The sequence below is a fragment of the Cebus imitator genome, unplaced genomic scaffold (assembly GCF_001604975.1).
Source record: "Cebus imitator isolate Cc_AM_T3 unplaced genomic scaffold, Cebus_imitator-1.0 Scaffold11, whole genome shotgun sequence".
Classification (NCBI taxonomy): Eukaryota; Metazoa; Chordata; class Mammalia; order Primates; family Cebidae; genus Cebus; species Cebus imitator.
This window is the reverse complement of record NW_016107326.1, coordinates 3,202,007-3,224,022: the sequence shown is the minus strand read 5'-3', so window position 1 is coordinate 3,224,022 and position 22,016 is coordinate 3,202,007. Positions and strand designations below refer to the sequence as shown.

Here is a 22,016-nt window from a genome sequence, read left to right as displayed (position 1 = left end):
TTATTGAACAACACTTGTTCAAACATTTAAGCAAGAATTCCATTTTATTGGAGTTGATATAAAATACATCACAAGGAAAAATCTTGGCCATAAAGTTAAGAAATATAAACCATAAATCTTATGGTTTTGTTTTAACTTCATAAAGGAAGTGATGACTCCAGAACAGCAGCAATGGAACTACTAAAACTTGAATAACATTCAAGTAAACATACTTAGGCACTTGTTAAAACAAAACATTATTCCCGCTGCTAAAATCGACATTGGCAAGTCTCTCCTCCTAATAGCTTAAAAACAATTTGAAAAGTAGCAGAATTGTAGCTTCTTTGCAAAAAGACTAATCATCATCATTAAAAGACCCTTAAAAGCAAATACAGAATGGTCAGTCAACCTGATCACCTTAATTTTTAATGAAGGGGTATTTCCAGATAAATCAATGTATGATATACATGTATGGAAAAAAACTCTAACATTAAAAAGAAACTAATTTTAATTTTCACCTTCATTTTGATGATCTACAATCAGAGGAAATAGTATTTGAAAACAAAAAGAAAGAATATGATAAAGCCATAAGTAAAAATGTGTAAGTGATAAAACAAGCAGGGTGGCTGTCATAAAATAGCCAAATGGCTTTTTCCACCTCCATCAAGGTCACTTTACTGATGATGGGCTCAATAAGATGATAATGCATTTAACCACTTTCCTTGCATCTGACTTCGACCTCACAAATCCAAATGGCCTTGTTTAACTACCCTGGCCTTTCAGCATTTCCCTGAACAAAGATAATTAAGGAGATGTACTGCCCCCTACTATCACAGGAATTGAAAGCCAAATAAACTTTTAAGAGCACAGCCAGGTGTCTACTCCGCTAATGTACAACTTTGAAGCAGGAGGTAAAATGAAATAATGGTTAAATAATTATAAAAGGTTAACAATGTTAAATTTGTTATATGAGGTAATTTTGTTTTATTTAAAAGAAAAGGCATAAAAAGGGTTCCAGATTACATTTTACAGCTCTCTAGACAGCAGGTCCTCTCTCTCCCTGCCGGAAACAGTTTAAGGCTAAAATAAAAAAGGTGCTGGGCACAAACTAGGATGAAAACAATTCATTGAAACTTTTCTCACCTCATTTTAATTTTTTACAAGTTTTAAGTTAGTATATACAACTACAAAACACTAAAGTGTTTTTTCTGTTAGTTCCATGTTAGTCATTTTGTTACACTTTATAATATATTCTGCATCCTTAATGTACAAAACAAGACTTTTATGTCAAACACTATTTAATATTAAGTGAGGGGAATCATAACACTAAAGAGAGAGACTCTGTTTTCCTTTTAAATGCTATAGTATTCGGTTTCCCAAATTTATTATTTAAATGTGATATGCCCACAAATATTTGTGTGTGCTTTTCAATTATTATTCTTCCCTTGTAAAATGAATTTACCATCACGGTAACATAACATCTATGGCATAAGCTGTTTCTGGGAAACCAAAAGGTAGTTGTTAAATAGTAAAAATTAAGAGTAGATATTTCAAAACTTAAATACATAGGAGTTTAACTGAACAGCCGGGTTTGTAACTAAAATCAATGCATAAACAACAATCCTCAAACAACTGGTTTCTTAAATATGAAAATACCATCCTTTCAAACCTGCTATATATACATACATTTATACATATGTATACATAAGAAAAATAATCTCTATACTACACACACTGTTATTCTTTATAGGGAAAATCAAACTTGGACATATCAGAAGACAACGTATTCCAAATACTCAACAAAAGAACTCAATTCAGGTTAAAAGGCCTTATGCAAAAATGAGTACTAGAATAACTTTTCATCTTAGACAAAACTCCAACAAGTTATACAAATTTTATTTCACATTATCTATTACTAGAGGTATCTGTAATACCACACTGATAAATTTAAGCGTAATAAATTTCTAACATCAAATATCTCTTTTAGAATAAAGAAATAAATGTTATTCGAGCTTAAAAATAGTCGATGTTTAAGGATATGGAATCATTTCACATGATTATAGCCAAAATAGCACTTATCATTTGTAACTTAAAATCAGTATTTACATGCTTTAGATTTGTCTAGATCAAACTGATGTAGCAAAAACTTCACTAATGATCCTTATCTGAACCTTTGGGAACCCTCCTGCTCCTCTCTCTTCCTCTAGTGGCCTTTATCTTTTCATTCCTTTCTTTCTGCACAGGAATTCTGCAGCTCTTATTTGTGGCTGCAGTTGCATTAGCTAAGAACCAGGCCACTGGAAGATCTAACCATTTGACCACAGCTACTTAAAAGTTCTGGTCTGACCCAGAATAGTACAGTTTACTGCACAATCCCCCCCCACCCCCCACCCAAAAAAAAAATCTGAGAAGAAAACTTTTGCTCCCAATAATTTATTTATTTACTTTCTTCACTAAACCACTCTATCTCCTTGATGTTACCACTTCTACAACATTCAAATATCCTTAAGGAAGAATATCCTATTTCTCAAGTGTTAGGATAAAAGAATATCCTATTTCTAAAGCACTCACATCTATGGTAAGACAGAATAATTACAGCCATCCTTTAAAAAATGTAATCTACATATCTGTATGTGCATGTATACATACAGATTTTCACAGAGTAAGAAATCCATAATAAAGCATTAATATATTAGTGTAAAATTTAAACTTTCTTTAAATGAGGAAAAGTTACTATAAAATAACTCATTTTAATAAAAATTTAAAACAAATATATTGTCCTGCATTCAGCATTTACATCTGGATTGCTAGACAGGTGGCTTGTTAAAAATCTTTATTCACAATTGTTTAAAGTAAAGCCTACCAAACAAAATAAATTATAAACATAAAGAACTGATGTTCCAAAGCCCAGACTCTTAATTGCTGATCAGAGCTGAAAACAGATCTTTTTTCTCCACTAATTGAATGAGTCTTGTTAAATCTTTTGAAATGAACTTTAGAAAATGCAAGAATACAGCTCAGAACAGGTTCTTTAATTTGGGTCATTTTCTGTTACTTGCAGTAATGACGGGTGCTTAGCAACGCTGTTCTGGTGGCCCTTTTAAGGAAATGAATACCTGAAATACAGCATTTTAATCTATTTTACAGCATTAATTATCACGATCACTGTATTTAGACAGTGCCTCCTTTGCCACTTGCCTGCATTATGAAAGAAAGGAGTCCCGTGAAAAATTGAATGTATTATTCCAGATGACAGAAGATCCTGTGCACCCCTTCCACCAAGTAAAAATATGTACGAACATAAAAACTAACAGTACATAGAAGTCACAAAAACCTTTAGTTTAAATGTTTAGACAAAGATATTACTCTGAAAATCAGTGTGCAGACATCAGAAGAGTCCATGCTAAGTCGCTTTTCTTTTTCTAAATCTTAGAGAAGAATTAAATTCTATTATGCCCCACACTAGGCCACTGCTGTCTAAGAAATGTGACACAACAGCCAAAATGTAGTATGATTTTAACTGGTGGTTAAAATCTGCTCCATACTTTAAATATGTATCTTTTTTATAAAAGAGGGCTTTTAAATGAGAAATAATAACAAGAATATCATTTGAATTGTGGCCAAGTTATTCACTTCGTATCTATTATAATATGCTGCAATGATAAACTACTAAAAAGGCAAGAAAACAAGGTAAAATGCAGGGCTACCAAGTAGTTTCTAAGAAATCAAACTGCCATTTCATACTCTGTAAATACGTCCATTCACGTCTTATTAATGACCAATACAACAGGTTAAGAAAGTAGTTATTAAAAACATTTGGAATACGCCTTTCTATCTTTTCCCGATGTCAACTGTCATTGTTAAAAGTACAACTCTTTTAACTTTTTCCTCGTAATTAACCAATTCATTTTAGGTACCACGTCCTGAAGAAGGAAGGTGCCGCTCTTCTACAGCACTATTCTTCTCTATCTTCACAGCTAGTAAGAGATCAAGTGACTCCCTCTTTGTCTAGAATGTACCCTAATTTCAGTCTTTTATAGCCAATTTTTAAAAGCCTTTTAACACTCAGGCTCTAAAGATGAGAAAGGAACCAGGTGAACCACCTGCAATCATATTTTTTTTTAAGTTTCAGTTGATCAGTTAATGTATAATCACCACCTCTTTAAATTAAACATACTTTATAGCCATCTCAAATTCATCATCACAATGTGTAAATCACAGTATAAAATGAGAAAACACCAACATTTCTCAAGTTTTTTAACCTCTTACAGCAAATGGCCTCTGCTTGGAGTTTGGTGTTTTGAACATTGCAGTTGCATTTTAATACCTTGGAGTCCGCTGGAAACAAACAAACAACAAAAAAAATAGAATGTGGGGTACAGAGCAGTACATGCTACACTAAAATATTCTACTGAGAGGGAGGCTTAAGTTAGCTGATTTCTAAAATGGCTTTTCTGGGTATTTTCAATCCTTTATTAAGGACTACTTTAACAATTAGCACACAGGGGCCTCTGGATGGCTCTCAGAAACATTTAAAACCAGAGAACAAAAGGTTTATTTTAAAAATGAAAACCTTGGCTTGTACAACTCCAGACGTGAATCTGCTTTCAATTACTGAAAGTATTTCCACTTTAGTGGAAGGGGATCAAATCTTCAACTACACCATCTTAAGGCACTGAATTTGATTATATTAGGCTTTCAGAAGACAGAATGACTTTGTGACACAGGCACATATAGCTGTATATATCATTCGTAAGATATTCAGAGAGATAGAGACGCCAGTACAGGAGGGAGAAATTGTGACTTTCTCATTCCCAGAGCTGCCACAGATCTCTGTTTTGTTTTACTGAAATACACACATCAATGGCAAGTGCTTTTTACTTTAATAGATACAAGTTTTTCCAAGCCATGTCCAACTATTTTTGCACAGGAGTAGCCTGCAAGGAAGCACAACTGCAAAGTTGAATTTCTCGGAGACAGTGCTCTATCAAACCTGACAAAAATCACACGCTACGTATTTCGCAGGCAAAAGACTGCTCTTTTAATGAGCAAGCTGATTTTGTACCTTTTCCCCCATTAAGCAATTAGTATGATGGATTTTAGTTAATGGAACCAAAGGACTGATTAATTTAAGCTCAATACCGATTTCTGCACATTTCAGACATAAATTATCCAAAATCACTATTGCTAAGACTGGCTCCCAACGAATTCGCAAAAGTCACCGAATGCAGGCAAAAAGGCAGCTTTACCTCACGGATTAGGACAGTACACTACTCATAAAAAAAAAAAAAAAATCCATCTAATTAAAAATACCGGGAACAAAAGACTCCATTCTCCCCGCGGCTACCTGCACCACTCCGGGTGACGAAGAGTCATCGAGAAAGTTCAGCTTCCATCTCTTCGAAATCCATAAATGTGGTCCCTCAGGGGTTAAAAAGCCACCTCATCTCAGATGCGAATGTTGCCTCCGCACCGATTCAAACCCGCGCGGAGCCTCCTCCCGTTCCGACACCACCGGGGAAGAAAGCGGAGCCACCGGCCCCGGAGCGGAGCGCAGCCGCCGCCGCCGCCACCGCCGCGGTCCCCGGGGCGAGCGAGCGACCCTGCCGCGCGGGGAGCCTCACCGGGAGCCGCGCTCCGCCAGCCCGCCCCAGGCCGCCGCCGCCTCCGCCGCCGCTCACCCACCTTGCCGCGGCGCGCCCTCGCTGTGGCCTCGCGGAGCCGAGCCCGGCGCTGCCAAGTTGCCTGGGTCTGGAGCGTATCGTGTTACAGCGCCGGGCTCCGGGCTCGGGCTGCGCGCGGCGGCCAGACATGATAGGCTGAGGCTCCTCTGTTTACACCCGGCCGCCGAGGGGGCGGCGCGCCACTTAACCCCTTCGCGCCGGGCCGCCGCCGCCGCCTGCCCGCCCCGCGCCCCGCGCTCCCGCCGCTCCCGCCGCTCCACACACGCGGGCCGGGGCCTGTGAGCAGCCGTGCCCCAGTGAAGACGGGGAAACTGCACTGAGAACCGGCTCCCGGCACGCTCCGAAGACCCCGCGGGGCGGCAGCCTCCCCTCCACACACGCACGCTCCGAGCGGCCCCGGGCAGCGGCGGTGCTCCCCGGCGGGGCTTCGCGGGCGGCTGTCGATCCCGCCACAGAGCTGTTCTCCGGCGGCGCCACTTTCCCGTGCTCACAAACGCATCTGTCTCCCAACCCGTGAAAGGATCCCGACCCCTGCTCTGCCACCATTCCCGCGTCCCGCATCCGAGGTGTCGCCTTCACCCACACGCCCCACGTCCCCGCGAAACTCGGCCCTCCAGCTCGCCGACGCGCTGCCTGCGAGGCGGGCCCGGCGGTACCTCGAGGGCAGGCGGGGTCGACACCGGGGCCCCGAGCCTGGCGCCCGCGGGGCGTCCGCAGCAACGGTGTGGGTGTCGCTCGTGAACGCGGCAGGGACCGGCTCGGCCAGCGCTCGCCCCTCGGCCTCGGCCGCCGCCTCTCCGCCACTTTCTCGGCCCCTGGAAGGACCGGCCCGTGGCGAGGGCTGCTCTGCGCCCGCGTCCCCGCAGCAGTCGCGGGCCCCTCTTAACGCTGACGAGTCGGTGTCGCGACCCGGGAAGAGAAGACGGTCCTCCAGGGCTGAAGGCATGTGTGCGAGTGGCCCAAGCCACTCTGCATGATGTGCCAGGGCTGGACAGCCCGGATCCGTAATGGCTAATGTGGTGTTCTAACTAGCTTTACTTTTAAATAAAATACTTAAATATTGCAGCATTTAAATTTTTGTTTAAAAAATTGTCTTTTTTTTTCCACCAGATCCACTATTATCATTATTTTTGCATTGCCTCCAGTCCAATGTTCCTCCTCCTAATTTCTCTTTCTTCTAGAACATTCCATCCCTCCAACCTCTTCCTCCATTAAACTGAGCATTTAATGACTGAATGTTCCTGAATTTTTAGATTCACCCGGGCTGTCTTCCAATCCCTCCAAACCTCTCAAGTATTTTTATAAAGAAACAAGAAAGAAAACAAGAAGCACTTTACATCACAATATCAATATCACTCAATTTATCTTTATCAGCTCTCATTCCGTATTTTAACTACCTTCTAAATACAGACTCAAACCAAAAAATTAATACTTTAAGAAAGTAAGGATCAGTGTTCTCTTTTCATTTATCAATAAAGTTAGCAGATTACAATTAGGATTTCTCTCTTCCCCCACCCTCTTTCCTCCAGTAAAGACAAAATGCTTTCCTCATTCTCATGATCCAACAATAACAGTAATTTCTTTATTTTCTTGAACATATTACCTGTACCTTGACTTCTGTCGATTTTTATACCCAATGCTACAGGAATATGAATACAACTGTTCTACCTCTTTGTAGATACTTTTCTTTCTCATTTTCCATTACGTCTAAGACATCCATCCTCATACATGGAAATATCTGATGCCGCTCAGGGTTTAAGCAGTCTCTGCACCTTAATGTTCTTTTCTATCACTAACTCTGGCTCTTCTAAAATCGTGCTCACAAGCACATTCTATTACAACATCACAACCAGTCTGTCTATTCTTCCATTAATGATCAATATATTCATAGTGTCCCCTTTAATTGGGACACTATGAAGATGTCAGAAATTATTTAAACACAAGGCAGTTATTTAAAATTTAGACATTCCTTTGACACTGTATAAATTTTGAAGTTATCTCAGGGTTTTGAAATTCTCTTTAGTAAAATTGGGTCAAAAAAATAGAACAATAGGTATGTTGTCGGGCACTGCAAGACTTCTAAGCTCTTAAGCAAATATCTTCCTTAAGTCATAATGTTTTGAAAAGGATCATTTCACAAATCAATGCTATGCATGTGTCTTCTGAGCGGTCTGGGGGGTAACCTGAAGTAACTGCAAATAAACACCATAGAACTAAGGCAGAAGATGTTGTTCAACTGGAATCTTTGAATAATTAAATAGGGAGAACATTACACAGTTAAAATTTGTCAGGAGGCCGGTCACAGTGGCTCATGCCTCTACTCCCAGCACTCTGGGAGACTGCGATGGGCAGACTGCTTGAGCCCAGGAGTTCAAGACCAACCTGAGCAATATAGGGATACTCTGTCACTTAAAAAAATAATAAAGTGGTAGGACCTGGGGGCTTGTCTATGCTTTCAAAATGTACTCCTTGATTTTTGACAACCACAAGTTAGCAGATCTGGACTTGGACTAGAACGTTCAAATGCACATTAATGGAAGAATGAAAGCCTTTAATATCTTAAATCATTGTTTGGGTCAAGATGAATCTCAAGATGACTGACACTTTGGCATGCTCATTTCTCCAGTTGAATGCTATGTGAATTGGTAGCAAAAATTTCCATTTAAAATGCGAATTAGATACAAATATCACATACAGGCTAGGCAACATTTTATATTGGACTGTACTGGAATATTCTACATGTATATCTAGTTCCAACTTTTCTGAATACAAAACTAATTATGTATTTCCAAATTAGACAAAGATAGTATCCCTTGAGAATAAGAACCAAGGATTTATACTGAACGAGCTGAGCAGTAGCAGTAGCAGCCCATGGGGCAGAGGCAGAGGAGGAGACATGGTTTTAAACAATTTCTATTGTTGAAAAGTGAAGGATGGTTTCCACATGTCTTCCCAAGAAAAGATACACAGTTTTGTGGACATCCCCATCCATACATCAAATCAGTGCCATCTTTTTAAGTACAGGAGTCCACTGAAGAGTTCCACCGACATGTAATAAGGCCCACGTTCAACTTCTATTTTCTTCTACTATAGTTTGCCATATCGATGATGTCAGAGATAATTAGCATTATGGATACCACCTTTTATAATTTAGGCAATTCTTGTCTAAGATCTGCGGAATTCCCCACAGTTCCATGAGCAGACACTATCAAATATGTTGAATTATGTGGCTATTTTATGTTGTGAATGAATCACCACATGGAATCATACTTGCAATATTAAATGAGTTTTACTTAAAACTGAATTCCGTTCTTTAGGCATAAAAGCCTAATGACTGGATACCACAAGGAAGATTTTTAAAAATGCATGAACCAAATCAAAGCAAACTGTATTATGGAAAAAAAAAAAGGCCACAAATGAGCTGTTACTTCAAACTGGCACCAACTTAGCTTCATATTAAGAGTGCTTTTGACCTCTCTCTGCTTAAGCCAAAAACCTTGAAGAAAAATCAAATTGTAACCGACACTGAGATTATTACCTTTCCCGATAATTATTAAGCACAAAATCCATATTGTCAGAGGTGCTAATACAAAATCAAAATCAAACACTCATAGCTATACCAAACATATGATTATGATTAAAGCTAACACTGAGCACTTCATTTTATGACTGGTTGATGCGTACAATGTAGTTGATACCTACAATTTGTACTTAATTCTCTAATCACATATGAGAAAGGTAATATCATCCCATTTTACAGATGAGGAACTGGAGCATACAGAAGTTAACCATGTGCCCATACGGTTTTGCTCTTGCTGCCCAGGCTGGAGTGCAGTGGCTCAATCTCGGCCCACTGCAACCTCTGCCTCCTGGGTTCAAGTGAATCTCCTGCCTCAGCCTCCCGAGTAGCTGTGACTACAGGCCCGCACCACCACACCCCGCTAATTTTTTTGTATTTTTAGTAGAGGCAGGGTTTCATCATATTGGCCAAGATGGTCTTCATCTCCTGACCTTGTGATCCACCCACCTCGGCCTCGCAAAGTGCTGCGATTACAGGCGCTAGCCACCTAGCTCAGTCCCTTTTTTTGTGGGGTGGGGGAGAGTCTTGCACTGTTACCCAGGCTGGAGTGCAGGGGTGCGATCTCAGCTCACTGCAACCTCCGCCTCCTGGGCAAGCGATTCTCCTGCCTCAGCCTCCCAAGTAGCTAGGATTACAGGTGCCTGCCACTACGCCCAGCTAATTTTTTGAATATTTTGTATTTTTAGTAGAGACAGGGTTTCACCATGTTGGCTGGGCTGGTCTCCAACACCTGATCTCGCGATTCACCCACCTCGGCCTCCCAAAGTGCTGGGATTACAAGTATGAGCCACTGCACCATGCCTACGTATATATATATATAGAGAGAGAGAGAGACGGAGTCACGATCTGTTGCCCAGGCTGGAGTATAGTGGCGTGATCGTGGCTCACTGCAGCTTCCACCTCTGGGGTTCAAGTGATTCTCCTGCCTCAGCCTCCTGAGTAGCTGGGATTACAGGCATGTGCCACCATGCCTAGCTAATTTTGTAGTTTTAGTAGAGATGGGGTTTCACCATGTTGGTCAGGCTGGTCTCAAACTCCTGACCTCAGGTAATCAGCCCACCTCAGCCTCCCAAAGTGCTGGGACTACAGGAGTGAGCCACCTCGCCTGGTCAATATATATATTTAAAACTATATCAAAGAAACTGCTCCCAAAATTATAGCACACTGACATCAACTGGTAATAATACTTGTACGTTAGTTAGATGCTGTGAATAAAATTGTAGATGTTATCTTACGTTTTGCCAACTGTTATTTTGTCAGTAGCACATAACTTTATAACAGCTATGTGGACTCTGACATAAAACTATAAGCTTACATAAAACTATATTTAAAATCACAGGTCTTTTCTCCAATAAAGTTCAATTATCATTTACACTGGAACAGAAATAAAGGTTTGAAAACAAAGTCTTGTAATAAAGGCCAATTCATAATTTTTCACAGATGTCTACAGTAAATCTAAAAGGCTAGTGTAATAGCTAGGCAATTCTTTCTTTGATTTATCCTATGGGAAAATCCACCTACAATAGGCGTATTTATTTCACAATAATAAATGACCCACATCTGAAATCATTTCTAAAGGTAAGTTCCCTTCTTTACTTTTAAAGATGTTTAAATTATTTCACTCCCCAAAAATCATATGCTTTGTGGAATGTGATATGTGATGAAGACTCAGGACTCTTTAGATATCCAATCATGTCCACTGCGCACCAAAAGCAATGGTCCTTAATTTTGCCCTAATTCAGATGACCTTGGCAAGAGCCTACTGGGTTCTCTACAACCTGGGCAGGCAGGGAGGAAGCAGGATCTGGGCGTGTGGAATGAGGTCTGGAATCCAGGCAAGGGGCAATCAAGCAATGCACTGTATGCAAAAGACTTAGTGAGCTTCAGCCCTGTCCTGGCAACTATCCAAGTAGGGGGAAAGGGGGTGAGGCAGGGACATCATTTCTACCTGGTGGTGAGTGCAGGAGAGGGGCAGGAGAGCAGAGCTTCAAGAGAAATCCAGATGGCCAACAAGAGTTAGCAGGGGCTAGGGATGCCAGGAACTGAGTATATAGCAAGAGGTGAGGGCCCAGCCCAAGTCAAGCCACCAGGTGTCCAAAGCAATGTTAGAAGACAATCTATAGTACACGGAAGTATATGGAAGCCGAGCTTTATCAGTAACCTCCATGACTAGGGAAGGACAGGAGTGGCCAAGATAGAGGAAGTGCTGCTTATCCCTGCAGACAGACTAATTCCTAGGCCCACCCAGGGATGGCAGTATTTGCCTATGCTTGGCAACTTATTGGGGTTCACCTGACTTTTAGGCTTTGGTAATTGGAGTACATTTTGGGGAGTAGTTTGAATGTATTCTTTGGCAGTCCAAGATAAAGAAATGGAAATGTGATTAACAAGAATGATTGAATTATTTTTCATTATACAGCAAATTCTTCCACCTGGACCATTTGTTTCCAACCACCATGCCAGTCACCTATCCCCAAAACACTTGCGTTGGTTCTCAGGCCGGTGTGGTGACTCATGCCTGTAATCCCAGCACTTTGGAAGGTTGAGATGAAAGATCACTTGAGCCTAGGAGTTCAAGACCAGCCTGGGCAACATGGCAAAACTGTGTCTCTACAGAAAACTAGTTATGTGTGCTGGTGCATGCCTGTGGTCTCGGCAGTCTGGAGGCTGAGGCAGGAGGATCACTTGAGCCTCAGAGGCAGACATTGCAGTGAGCCATGATTATACTGCACTCCAGCCTCGGTGACAGAGCAAGATTCTGTCTCAAAAACAACAAAAAAATCAAACCAGCATTTCTGTCGGAATGTCAAAAAGCTGGGCAGTCTACCTTTGAAATTAAATGTATTACTATAAGTATTTTGTTTTGTTTGTTTAGACATCAAGAACTATTCACTGGTAACTAGTGCAGGGTTATTGTCAGACGGGTAGTTACCTACAGTGGCAATAGCTATGCAGAGGCCAAATCCTTTATGCAGTGGAAAAAAACGTAGAAATCACACAAACTTTTATATTAACCTTTTAGAATTTATAATATCAACCATTTCAAAGGAATCCATATGTATTAAGATATTTTTGCAAACAGTTTATTTAACATATCTTTTTTTGACAAATCTAGATAATCAATAATGTATTGATTTCAGGTGTTTTCATGATATAGTCATATAGAATGTGCTTTTCAGGATTTTTTGGCTTTGTGAACATGATTCATGAGTATGCACAAATATTTCTGCATCACTGTAGATAAAAGTATATGCTTGATATCTCTGCATTTTAGCTGACCAGTTTCTGCTTGCTCATAACTTGGCTTAGAAGTCAGCTCTTCCATTTAGCCTTGCCTGAGTCACCAAGAATAGTTTATAGGTCCCTCTTCTGCATTCCCATTCAACTCTGTAAATATCCCTTTCTTACATTCATCATACTATATTCTGCTCCCTGTGTACTTGTCTGTAGCTCCCTCCAAACCATGAACATATGAGCATAGGGACCATTTCGTTGCTGATTTCTTAATATTTGGCATAGCGTCTTGCACTAAAAAGACACTAAATAAATGCTGGTTTGGGGATGAGTGGATGGATGGAAAATGAAGAATCCAGATTTTAAAAAACTGCTTGCTAATTAAAATGATTCTTTCCTATGTATTTATCACACTATTCCATAATTATTGTTTTTTTCTCTTTCTCCTTTCTGTCTGTGACTCTCTCACATACTCCTAACCTAATGTAAACTTCTGGAGGACAGAGGCTGTGACCTAATGGCATCTAGCACCATGATAGTTGAAGGTTATTTTAGAAAAAATCCATAAATATATTTTTTCCTTATAAAAATTACAGTATTATAAAACTGAACATAAACTTAATACATGATCTAATTTGGTGATAGCCTCCCAGATCTGGCTTAGATATAATCCAATCTAAATTACACCACACACATATTAATTTATTTGGTTAAAAGAAAGTGCCATCATGCCACACCCATTCCAAGTAATATGTTACAATGTTTTACATTGTTTACTGAGGGCAATTCTATTTTGAGAGTCTCTAACTTAAGCAGAAAAGATAACTATGGGGCACTAGGCTTAATACCTGGATGATGAAATAATATGTACAACAAACCCCCCATGACACGTTACTTATGCAACAAACCTTCACATGTACACCCAAACCTGAAATAAAAGTTAACAAATAATCTCTAAAGCCGCAATTTATCCTCAATGCTTTCACAGTCTTCCGCAGAAGTGAGGAGCAGCTGATACCCATTTTGTCAATAAGGACTCTTCATATACTTAATGATAATTATTCTCAAATCTTCCCTTAAAATCTACATTGTCAGGCTAAACTCATTATTATTACTACTAGCATTTCCTCCTGGGTCTGTTTTTTTGTCTCTTTCATCATCTTAAAGGCTCTTCTCTGAACTTCCTCTGTAGAACTGGGGGCAGAGGTAGATAAGAACCACCACTTCTGAGTCATCAGGCTCTCGATCTAGACATGTAGGCCCAGGAAGAGAAGAAAGATCTATGGTAAGACAAATGGCTTAGAGAAAGGACATGAAGTGAAGTGAGCATTGCTTTGGCTATCTGTATTTAAAGGTGCCCACCAGGAGTTTGGAACCGGAAGGAGGGGATTTCATTCTGTAATGTAGATATACTAAACCAGTTCCATAACAGTGATACTTACGACTCTCATAAGCATCTACTCTAGATGAGATTTCAGAAGCAATGAGTACATAAAGACAGCAATGAACCAAGCTTGAATCTTGGTGGATGCTTAGGGGGCAACAAAGAGGAAGTTCACCCGCTGGGGAGACAGAAGACACCGTCTGGGAAGTTGAAGAAAATCTGCAGTGTAAAACGACCACGAAGCCCTGAGTAGAGATTTCAAGAATTGGGGCAGGGAATGGGGTGGGTGATGGTTAACAAAGATACATGTTACAGATTAATAATTCAAATGATTAAAGAAAAAGTCTTGAAATTGGCAGAAAGAAGCAATTTTCAATCTAAAGGAGAATAATTCCAGCAGAATAATGGGGTGAATGTCAGATGTAATGGGTATTGAAAACCAAGTGGATGGTGGGAAAACGGTGACAGCCAGTTTACACACCAGTTTTTTTCTATAAAGCTTGTAGATTTGAATTCCCCTCACATTTATTGAATGACTATTATGTGCCTGAAACACCTAAGGTTCTTTCATATGAAATGCCTTGTTTAATCCTCACAGGACACCACTAGATTAAAATGAAACTAGAAAGCTGTATTTCCATTATTTAACACCCTGTAGGGAAAAATATACAAATTCTTTTAGGCAAATTTCTACCTAGCGTCTGTCTTGGTTTGTAAAAAGCCAATGTGCTTAGGGTCTTGCGAGGGGCAACTTCAGCAACTTATGGGAAATTATACAGACAAACACAGTGAGTAATATAAGAGAAGAATAGAGTTCTCTAAAAGGAGGAGAGACGAGAAAGTGGAAAACAGGTAGAGTCGGAGGCTGTCAGGTAAGGAAAACTCAGTTACTGTCTAATCCTGGGGGCCTTCAGCTGCAGAGTGATAGCAAACTTCACTGCTGTCTCTGTACAGAGGGAATTGTGTCTTGAAAAGATCTGCAGTCACTGAAAGGCAAAATAAGGGCATCTATTAACTGATGCTGAGCAAGTTAAACATAACTCCTGAGGCCATGGCAAACAAGATCTTGGCCACAGAGGCAAGTGTCCATACGCAGATTCTGACACCGGACTATCCAGATGTTTGACAGCCTATCTTCCTTGGTGGCCATTTGACTGAAATAGAAACTACTGTAAAAATATGTAGAACTATGTTATTTTTGGCCAAAGGCCTTTGCAGGATTTTCAACAAAAGGTTTGTACAATGTGATCCTTCAAATGAATTTTAAAAATTAAGGCAGAACAAGTTAGAGTATTTTAGAATTAATTTCATAATATTACTCATTAGATCAATATATCACTATGTCACCTTAACTACAGAGTCTATGATAGCTTCAGTCCGGATGATACAAGCAGCCAGCATTAAGTACAAAAGTTCTCAAAGTCACATACAAGTGTATGTGGAATAACTGCATCTTTTTGGTTGTATTCTACGGTGGTTGTTGGATAAATTTACCTTCAAAGAATTTCTGGCAGGGTTTCATAAGGATGGTTAGAATGTGGAATTTTCTAACTGGAATAAAAATAGTTAAGTCAGTTTGTGATTAACAGCAATTTATGATTAGTGAGAAATTCCTTAAATTATTTCTAGGCATCTATGTCATTAAAAAAAGAGCTTATTCTGTTGCTTGGTGATTATTTGTACCAACTTTAATAAAAACATGTAGCATCAGAAAAACGCATGGCTAAAACTCAGACAAGCAGGTATCTTTTCATGCTTTAGATACTTAAATAAGCATCACTGCAACAGATGATAAAAATGAACTCACTGTAAAGTAAAATAATTTAAAAGAAACAAAATAGATTAAATAGTTTGCACATTGAAGGAGCAAAGAAACATCATAGCTCACCCTTCAGGAACTTCTCTACTTCTCTGTAAATTCTACAGAAATCGGGAAACCTGGGTTCAGGATATGGTTCTTCTGACCAGCTGTGTAACCTTGGTAACTTTTAAATTATCTGGGTCTCATTTTTTTTCCCTCTAAAAATAAATCTCTCGGATCATGTGCATCCTTTAAATGGCCATCCAGGAGTGTCCTCCACTTCCTATACTGTCTTAGGATAATAGTTTTCAGTTGCTTTATTTATTTAGAGACAGGGTTTCGCTCTGTTGCTCAGGCTGGAGTGCTGTGGTGCAATCTCAGGTCACTGCAACCTCTGTCTCCTGTCTCAGCCTCCTGAGTAGCTGGGATTATAAGCACCAGCCAGGCTTTTTTTTTTTAAATTTTAGACAGAGCCTCACTCTGTGCTCTGTCATCCAGGCTGGAGAGCAGTGGCGCAATCTTGGCTCACTACAACCTCCACCTCATGGGTTCAAGCAATTCTCCTGCCTCAGCCTCCCAAGTAGTTGGGATTACAGGTGCCTGCCACCATGCCCGGTTCATTTTTTTGTGTTTCTCATAGAGACGGGCTTTCAGAATGATGGCCAGGCTGGTCTCTAACTCCTGACTTCAAGTGATGTACCCACTTGGCCTCCCAGTGTGTTGGAATTGCAGGCGTGAGCCACCGTTACCTGGCCAGTCATCCAGATATTTTTTGTATTTTTGTAGAGATAAGGTTTTGCTGTGTTGCCCAGGCTGATCTTGAAATCCTGGGCTCAAGGGCTTCTCCTCCCTCTGCCTCCTGAAGTAGGTGTGAGCTACCATGGCTGGACTCGGTTGCTGTATTTTTAAATTCATTCATTTTCTTAAGGTTTTTGCTTTTCTAACCTGGTTTATCAACCTCTTGAGTTTACTGCCTGTCTATCCACTATAAATTTACAGATCAAGCTTTGGTTTGTTTATTTTGAAGAATGAATTAAAGAAGCTCACTCAGCCATTTCCAAATGTTCACTTCTTAATGCAGATATGATTTAGGGAACAGTTATTTTTGTCTTTATGCTACTCCATATGTTAATGTTCCGTTAAGATAGTAGGCACATTTCAATGCATTTAAGAGGTGAGAGGTTCCTTCCTTCATGAGAATAGCACTGGTGCATTTTTTGGGGGGTAGAGTTGAGGAGGAGACGGAATTTTGTTCTTGTTGCCCAGGCTGGAGTGCAATGGTGCGGTCTCAGCTCACTGCAATCTCCGCCTCTTGGGTTCAAGTGATTCTCCTGCCTCAGCCTCCTTAGTAGCTTGGATTACAGGTGTCCACCACCACACCTGGCTAATTTTTTATTTTTAGTAGAGATCAGGTATCACCATGTTGGCCAGGATGTTCTCAACCTCTTGACCTTGTGATCTGTCTGCTTTGGCCTCCCAAAGTGCTGGGATTACAGGCATGAGCCACCATGCCTAGCCAAGAATAGCACTGGTGCATGTTTTAGAAGCCAAAAGAGGTAACAAGGTGTGTGTGAGCTATATTATCATATGTTTATTAAATTGATGGTGGCAAGGATCTAACCACAGCCATATCATGTGTTTTTATTTTTCCTACCTAGGGTGTACATACTTTGCAAGATCTCTCTTTTCCAATGATTCTGTGTCTTATCAACAACTTGAAATCAGGTGTTCCACAAATAGGAGGCTCTTAGTACGTGTCGTACATGTTAGAGTGCATCACCAGTTTCCTAACGGAAGAGATCATACGGCACCACCAAATGTTAGAACCTGAAAGGAACCTGGAGCTTACTGCTCAATCCCCTGCCTTCTCACAGGGCAGCTGGTGAGTGCGACCCTGAAGACAGACACAGCTGCAATTATTGTGAATTTTGCCCCTTCCATGATGTTCTCCCAGGATATTCTATTCATAGGGTTATGTACTTGGAACTCGGTCTGTTTGGATAAGGGAAACATCTCCCCTACTTATTAGTGATCCTAAATATTGTTAATATGACTCTCCATACCCCCTTAAGCAAATAAGTCAAGAAAGACATTATGATGTGCCTCAAGGCATCTGTTAAAGCAAAGGAACTGCCGTCAATAGAAAATGAGAATCCCTACGACCTTCACAGTCAAACAGAAAGCTGTCCATCCCCCTATGGTTAATGTGAAATTTAATTAATATCACTGTATCTAGCAAAAAAAAAAAAAAAAAAAAAAAAAAAAAAAAAAAAAAAGTAGAAAGAAAAAACCCACTATTTTTCCTGTGCCTAGAATTAGAATATTTATAATATGCCACATTTTTTTCCTAAAAGATCAACAAGACTTTCCAAAGAGTAAAATACAAATCTATATTCAGTTTTCTTCCAATTACGGAGAAATAAACCAACTTCAGGTCTTTCTTACGTATGTACTAACTGTGAATTCGATGCCTTTTTAATCTCATGAGAAAATAGCTAAAGATCACCTTCCTCTGCAGAGGCAGGAACTACATATGCCTAAAAAGGGAATCTTTGAAAATTCTTAAATTAATTCTTGTGCCTTTTTCCCTATTCTATTTCAAATCAATTTCCTATTTTCTCACATTCCTCCCGGCTGGCAGCTGCTCCTTCTGGGCCTTTATCTGGCCCAAGGAAGGCAGGCAGGCAAGCAGTTGCCTGTTCGCCGATGCCAGCCCTGTTCCCATGCTGGAGACAGAATGTCTGATCTCCATATTACAAGCAGCTTGCAATTGCCCTCTCTTAAAAAGCATCTTAACACTTGGGTCCATAGGCTAGGATCCCCCGTCTTTCTTCTTGTTGGGAATCAAAACACTTTTTCCTGGCAGAAGGACTTACTGAAAAAGGAAAACAATACCAACCAATTCACAAGTCAAGTCACTGAAGAAAAAAAATTCACCTGCAGTATAAACACTTAAGATAGAAGAAGTCGTATAATAAACACCATATTTGTAGACTGTCTGAAGCAAAACAACTGAAGGAAAAGAGCTCACTGTTGCAGTCTGGCAGGGAGAATTGACTCTCCTGGACAAAACCATGACGTCCATAAAACCGTGGAACTGGAGAAACCACCAGCAAAGACTATGACAAATACTCCTCCTCGCCCCCAGAACACACAGCTACTTAAATGGAAATGGCATCTAGCATTCTTGATGTGTTTGACTTTGCATCAGATTCTTCTTGGGACAGTTCCAGAATTATATTTTTGTAGACTTCAAAGATGCCAGCAAAAGAACAACTTGTGTCCTGGCAATTCCTGTGGAAATGCTCCATGTCTTTCCTGTACTCATTGTTCTGTTGATCGCCGCTGAAGTGGTGTGCTCAGAGCCTAGGCTGAGCTGTGTGGCTGTCTTTCAGCTTCTCTGAAGAGGTCCAGCCTAGCCACAAATGACCAATCATCACCCTTGGCAAAGGTTACTGGTTCTTTAATTGGAGATTCCTTGTGAATGGATTTCTAAGTCTTTTTCCTCTTGTAGTGTCTAGTAAAAGAAAAATATACCCTGATAATAATCTCTGGGGTGCAATTTGATAAGCTCAAGGAAAACAGAAAAAAGCAATCTTAAAAATGAAGTATACCAGCAGGGCATGGTGGCTCACGCCTGTAATCTCAGCACTTTGAGAGGCTGAGGCAGGCAGATCACCTGAGGTCAGTTCAAGTCCAGCCTGGCCAACATGGTGAAACCTCGTTTCTACTAAAAATACAAAAATTTAGCCCGGCATGGTGGCGCACACCTGTATTCCCAGCTATTCAGGAGGCTGAGGCAGGAGAATCGCTTGAACCCAGGAGGCGGAGGTTACAGTGGGCAGAGATGGCACCACTGCACTCCAGCCTGGGCAACAAGACCGAAACTCCATTTCAACAAATAAATAAACAAATGATACCAATATGCTGTTCTTTAATTTTAATTCTATGAAGCACAACTATAAAGTTCTACATGCAGAGCAAGCTGCATATTTCCCAAAAACAGATCCTGCTTCTGATGCTTCCTTTTTCTCCAAGATGGTTACCATTCTCAGTCACCTTCCTTCCCAGTCCTCACCGTGTTCAATGAGAGGTATTTGTAACGCTTCTATTTTCATAATTATCTCTTCCATCCATGTTTTCTTTTTATTTCTTCTGAAACGACTCTACTTTTTTTTTTTTTTTTAAATGGAGACAGCTTCTTGTTTTGTCACCCAGGCGGGATTGCAACGGTGCAATCATAGCTCACTGCAACCTCAAACTCCTAAGTTCAAGGGATCCTGCTGCCTCAGCCCCTCCCGAGCAGCAGGTACTATAAGCATGCCACCATGCTTATCTAATATTTAAAATGTTTGCTAGAGACTGGGTCCCCCTATGTTGTGCAGGCTGATCTCAAACTCCTGGCTTCAAGTGATCCTCCCATTTTGGTCTCCCAAAGTGCTGGGATTACAGGTGTCAGCCATCACGTCGCCCAGCCACTGAAACTACTCTGCTTCAAAATTCTCATTATATCTATCCTAGCTACATCAATATTTTATTACATGGCCTCTGTATCCATACTCCAACCTACCTTCTAGTTTAATCTTCTTAATGACTTATTTGCAAATGCTTCTCCCATGTTCAAATCCTCATTGATTCCTACTGACTTCAGAGTAACTCGCATTCCTCAGCCTATTATTTCAAGAGACCACTCTAGTTTTATCTTGCACTTGACAAAAATGATTTTTCCCAAATATGCCCCTACGCTTTTTCTGCCACCGTGTACCTCACATTACTTCCTCTGCTTAGATGCCCTTCCTCTCTTCCTCCCTTGCTTCTCTCTCCCTCTTTGTCTCTGACTTTCATAATCATTGCCATCTTCCAAGGCTTAACTCACAAATTATGGTATTCCATGACTTCAGTTTCCAGCCAGGCTCATATCCAATTGTTTAATGTCTTCCATAGGATGTTTTAAAGTTAAAATAATCCTCTTCCACAAACTTGTATCTCATCTTGCATTCCCTGTGTCCATCAGTGAAACCTCTCTATCCATTTAAAGAAAAATACCTAGATGCCATTCTTGAACATCTTCTCTTATTGGCATTGTCTTCCCCCACTCACCATATGAAATCTATCCACAGGCCCTCTGGCTAGATTCAAAATATTTCCCATCACCACAGTCACTACCTCTACGAAATGCAATCATTATTTTTCACTTGAATGCAATATCATACCTTCCTCTATTGTTTTCTTCCAACACATTCTTCGCACTGCATTCAGAAACATGTTTTTAAAAATATGAGCATATTCATTCCCTGGCTGGGTGCAGTGGCTCACTCCTGTAATCTCAGCACTTTGCGAGGCTGAAGTAGGTGGACCACCTGAGGTCAGGAGTTCAAGACCAGCCTGGCCAAAATGAAGAAACCATCTGTACTTAAAAACTTAGAACACACACAAAGAGAAACCAAATCCATTCCCTGATGAATAACTTGAAAACTGTAAATGACTCCCCAGTGCCATTAAAATAACATCCAAACTCCTTAGTAGGACCTTTAAGATCCTTTGTGACCTCGCCTCTCCTTGTCCTTGCAGTTTTGGCTTCAGCTGTGGTTTCCAGCACTTTGGCCGGAACGTTTCTCCTGTATGTCTGGAAGAGCATCCTGCCTTGGCTAACTCTTATTTGTCCTTCATGTCTTAACTTAGATGTCTCTTCTTCTAGTCCTGAAATCTTTCCTGTCCCCTCAAGGTGGATCGCCACTTGGCTTTTGTATACATTCACTATTAAATGAAAACATAATTATCACAGCACTTATTACATTGTACCTATTGTCTTAAAATAATTTACATTATTGAACATTATTGGTTTAATGTTGCTGGAATGATACTGTATATCACGCAAAGCACTTAACATATACAAAAGCATTTAACCTGACTACAATCCAATGTAAAGACATCTACATGTCAGAGAAATTTATAAGAAAATATACCAAATGGGTGCAAATTTAGGTTGACCTCAAATAAAACAGTGAACATAAAACACATTTGGAATTCTAACCTACCTTAAATGCCTTTTTACTCACCTTATACATGTATAAATTTTATGTATTCTTTGGCATTTCTTGTCATCTTCTTCTCAAAGCCTTCCTGTATCAATTAATCAACACTAATCTCTTTCTCTCTCTATTTCCCTGGCCCCCTCCCCTCCCCTCCCCTCCACTCCCCTTCCCTTCCCTCCTCTCTCTTTTCCTTCCTTCCTTCCTTCCCTCCCTCCCTCCCTCCCTCCCTCCCTCCCTCCTTCCTTCCTTCCTTCCTTCTCTCTTCTTTCTTTTCTTCTTGCTTTCTTTCGAGTCTCACTCTGTCGCCAGGCTGGAGTGC

General features: G+C 40.4%; 1 protein-coding gene across 11 annotated transcripts in view; it reads right to left on the bottom strand.

Moving 5' to 3' along the window:
• TENM3 (teneurin transmembrane protein 3) overlaps positions 1-22,016 on the bottom strand; it is a 470,445-nt gene that overhangs the window by 348,356 nt on the left and 100,073 nt on the right. The window contains exon 1 of one of the 11 annotated variants that reach the window (XM_017549312.2): positions 5,665-5,845. The exons of 8 other annotated variants lie outside the window; for them this stretch is intronic. Coding sequence is in view for 1 of the 3 variants with exons in the window: in XM_037746014.1 (XP_037601942.1) it covers positions 5,293-5,311 (19 nt within the window). In the remaining 2 variants the exon portion in view is untranslated. Of the gene's footprint in view, positions 1-5,292; positions 5,564-5,664; positions 5,846-22,016 lie in introns of those variants that run through there. 2 more of the 11 variants (XM_037746014.1, XM_017549310.2) reach the window with 2 other exon arrangements.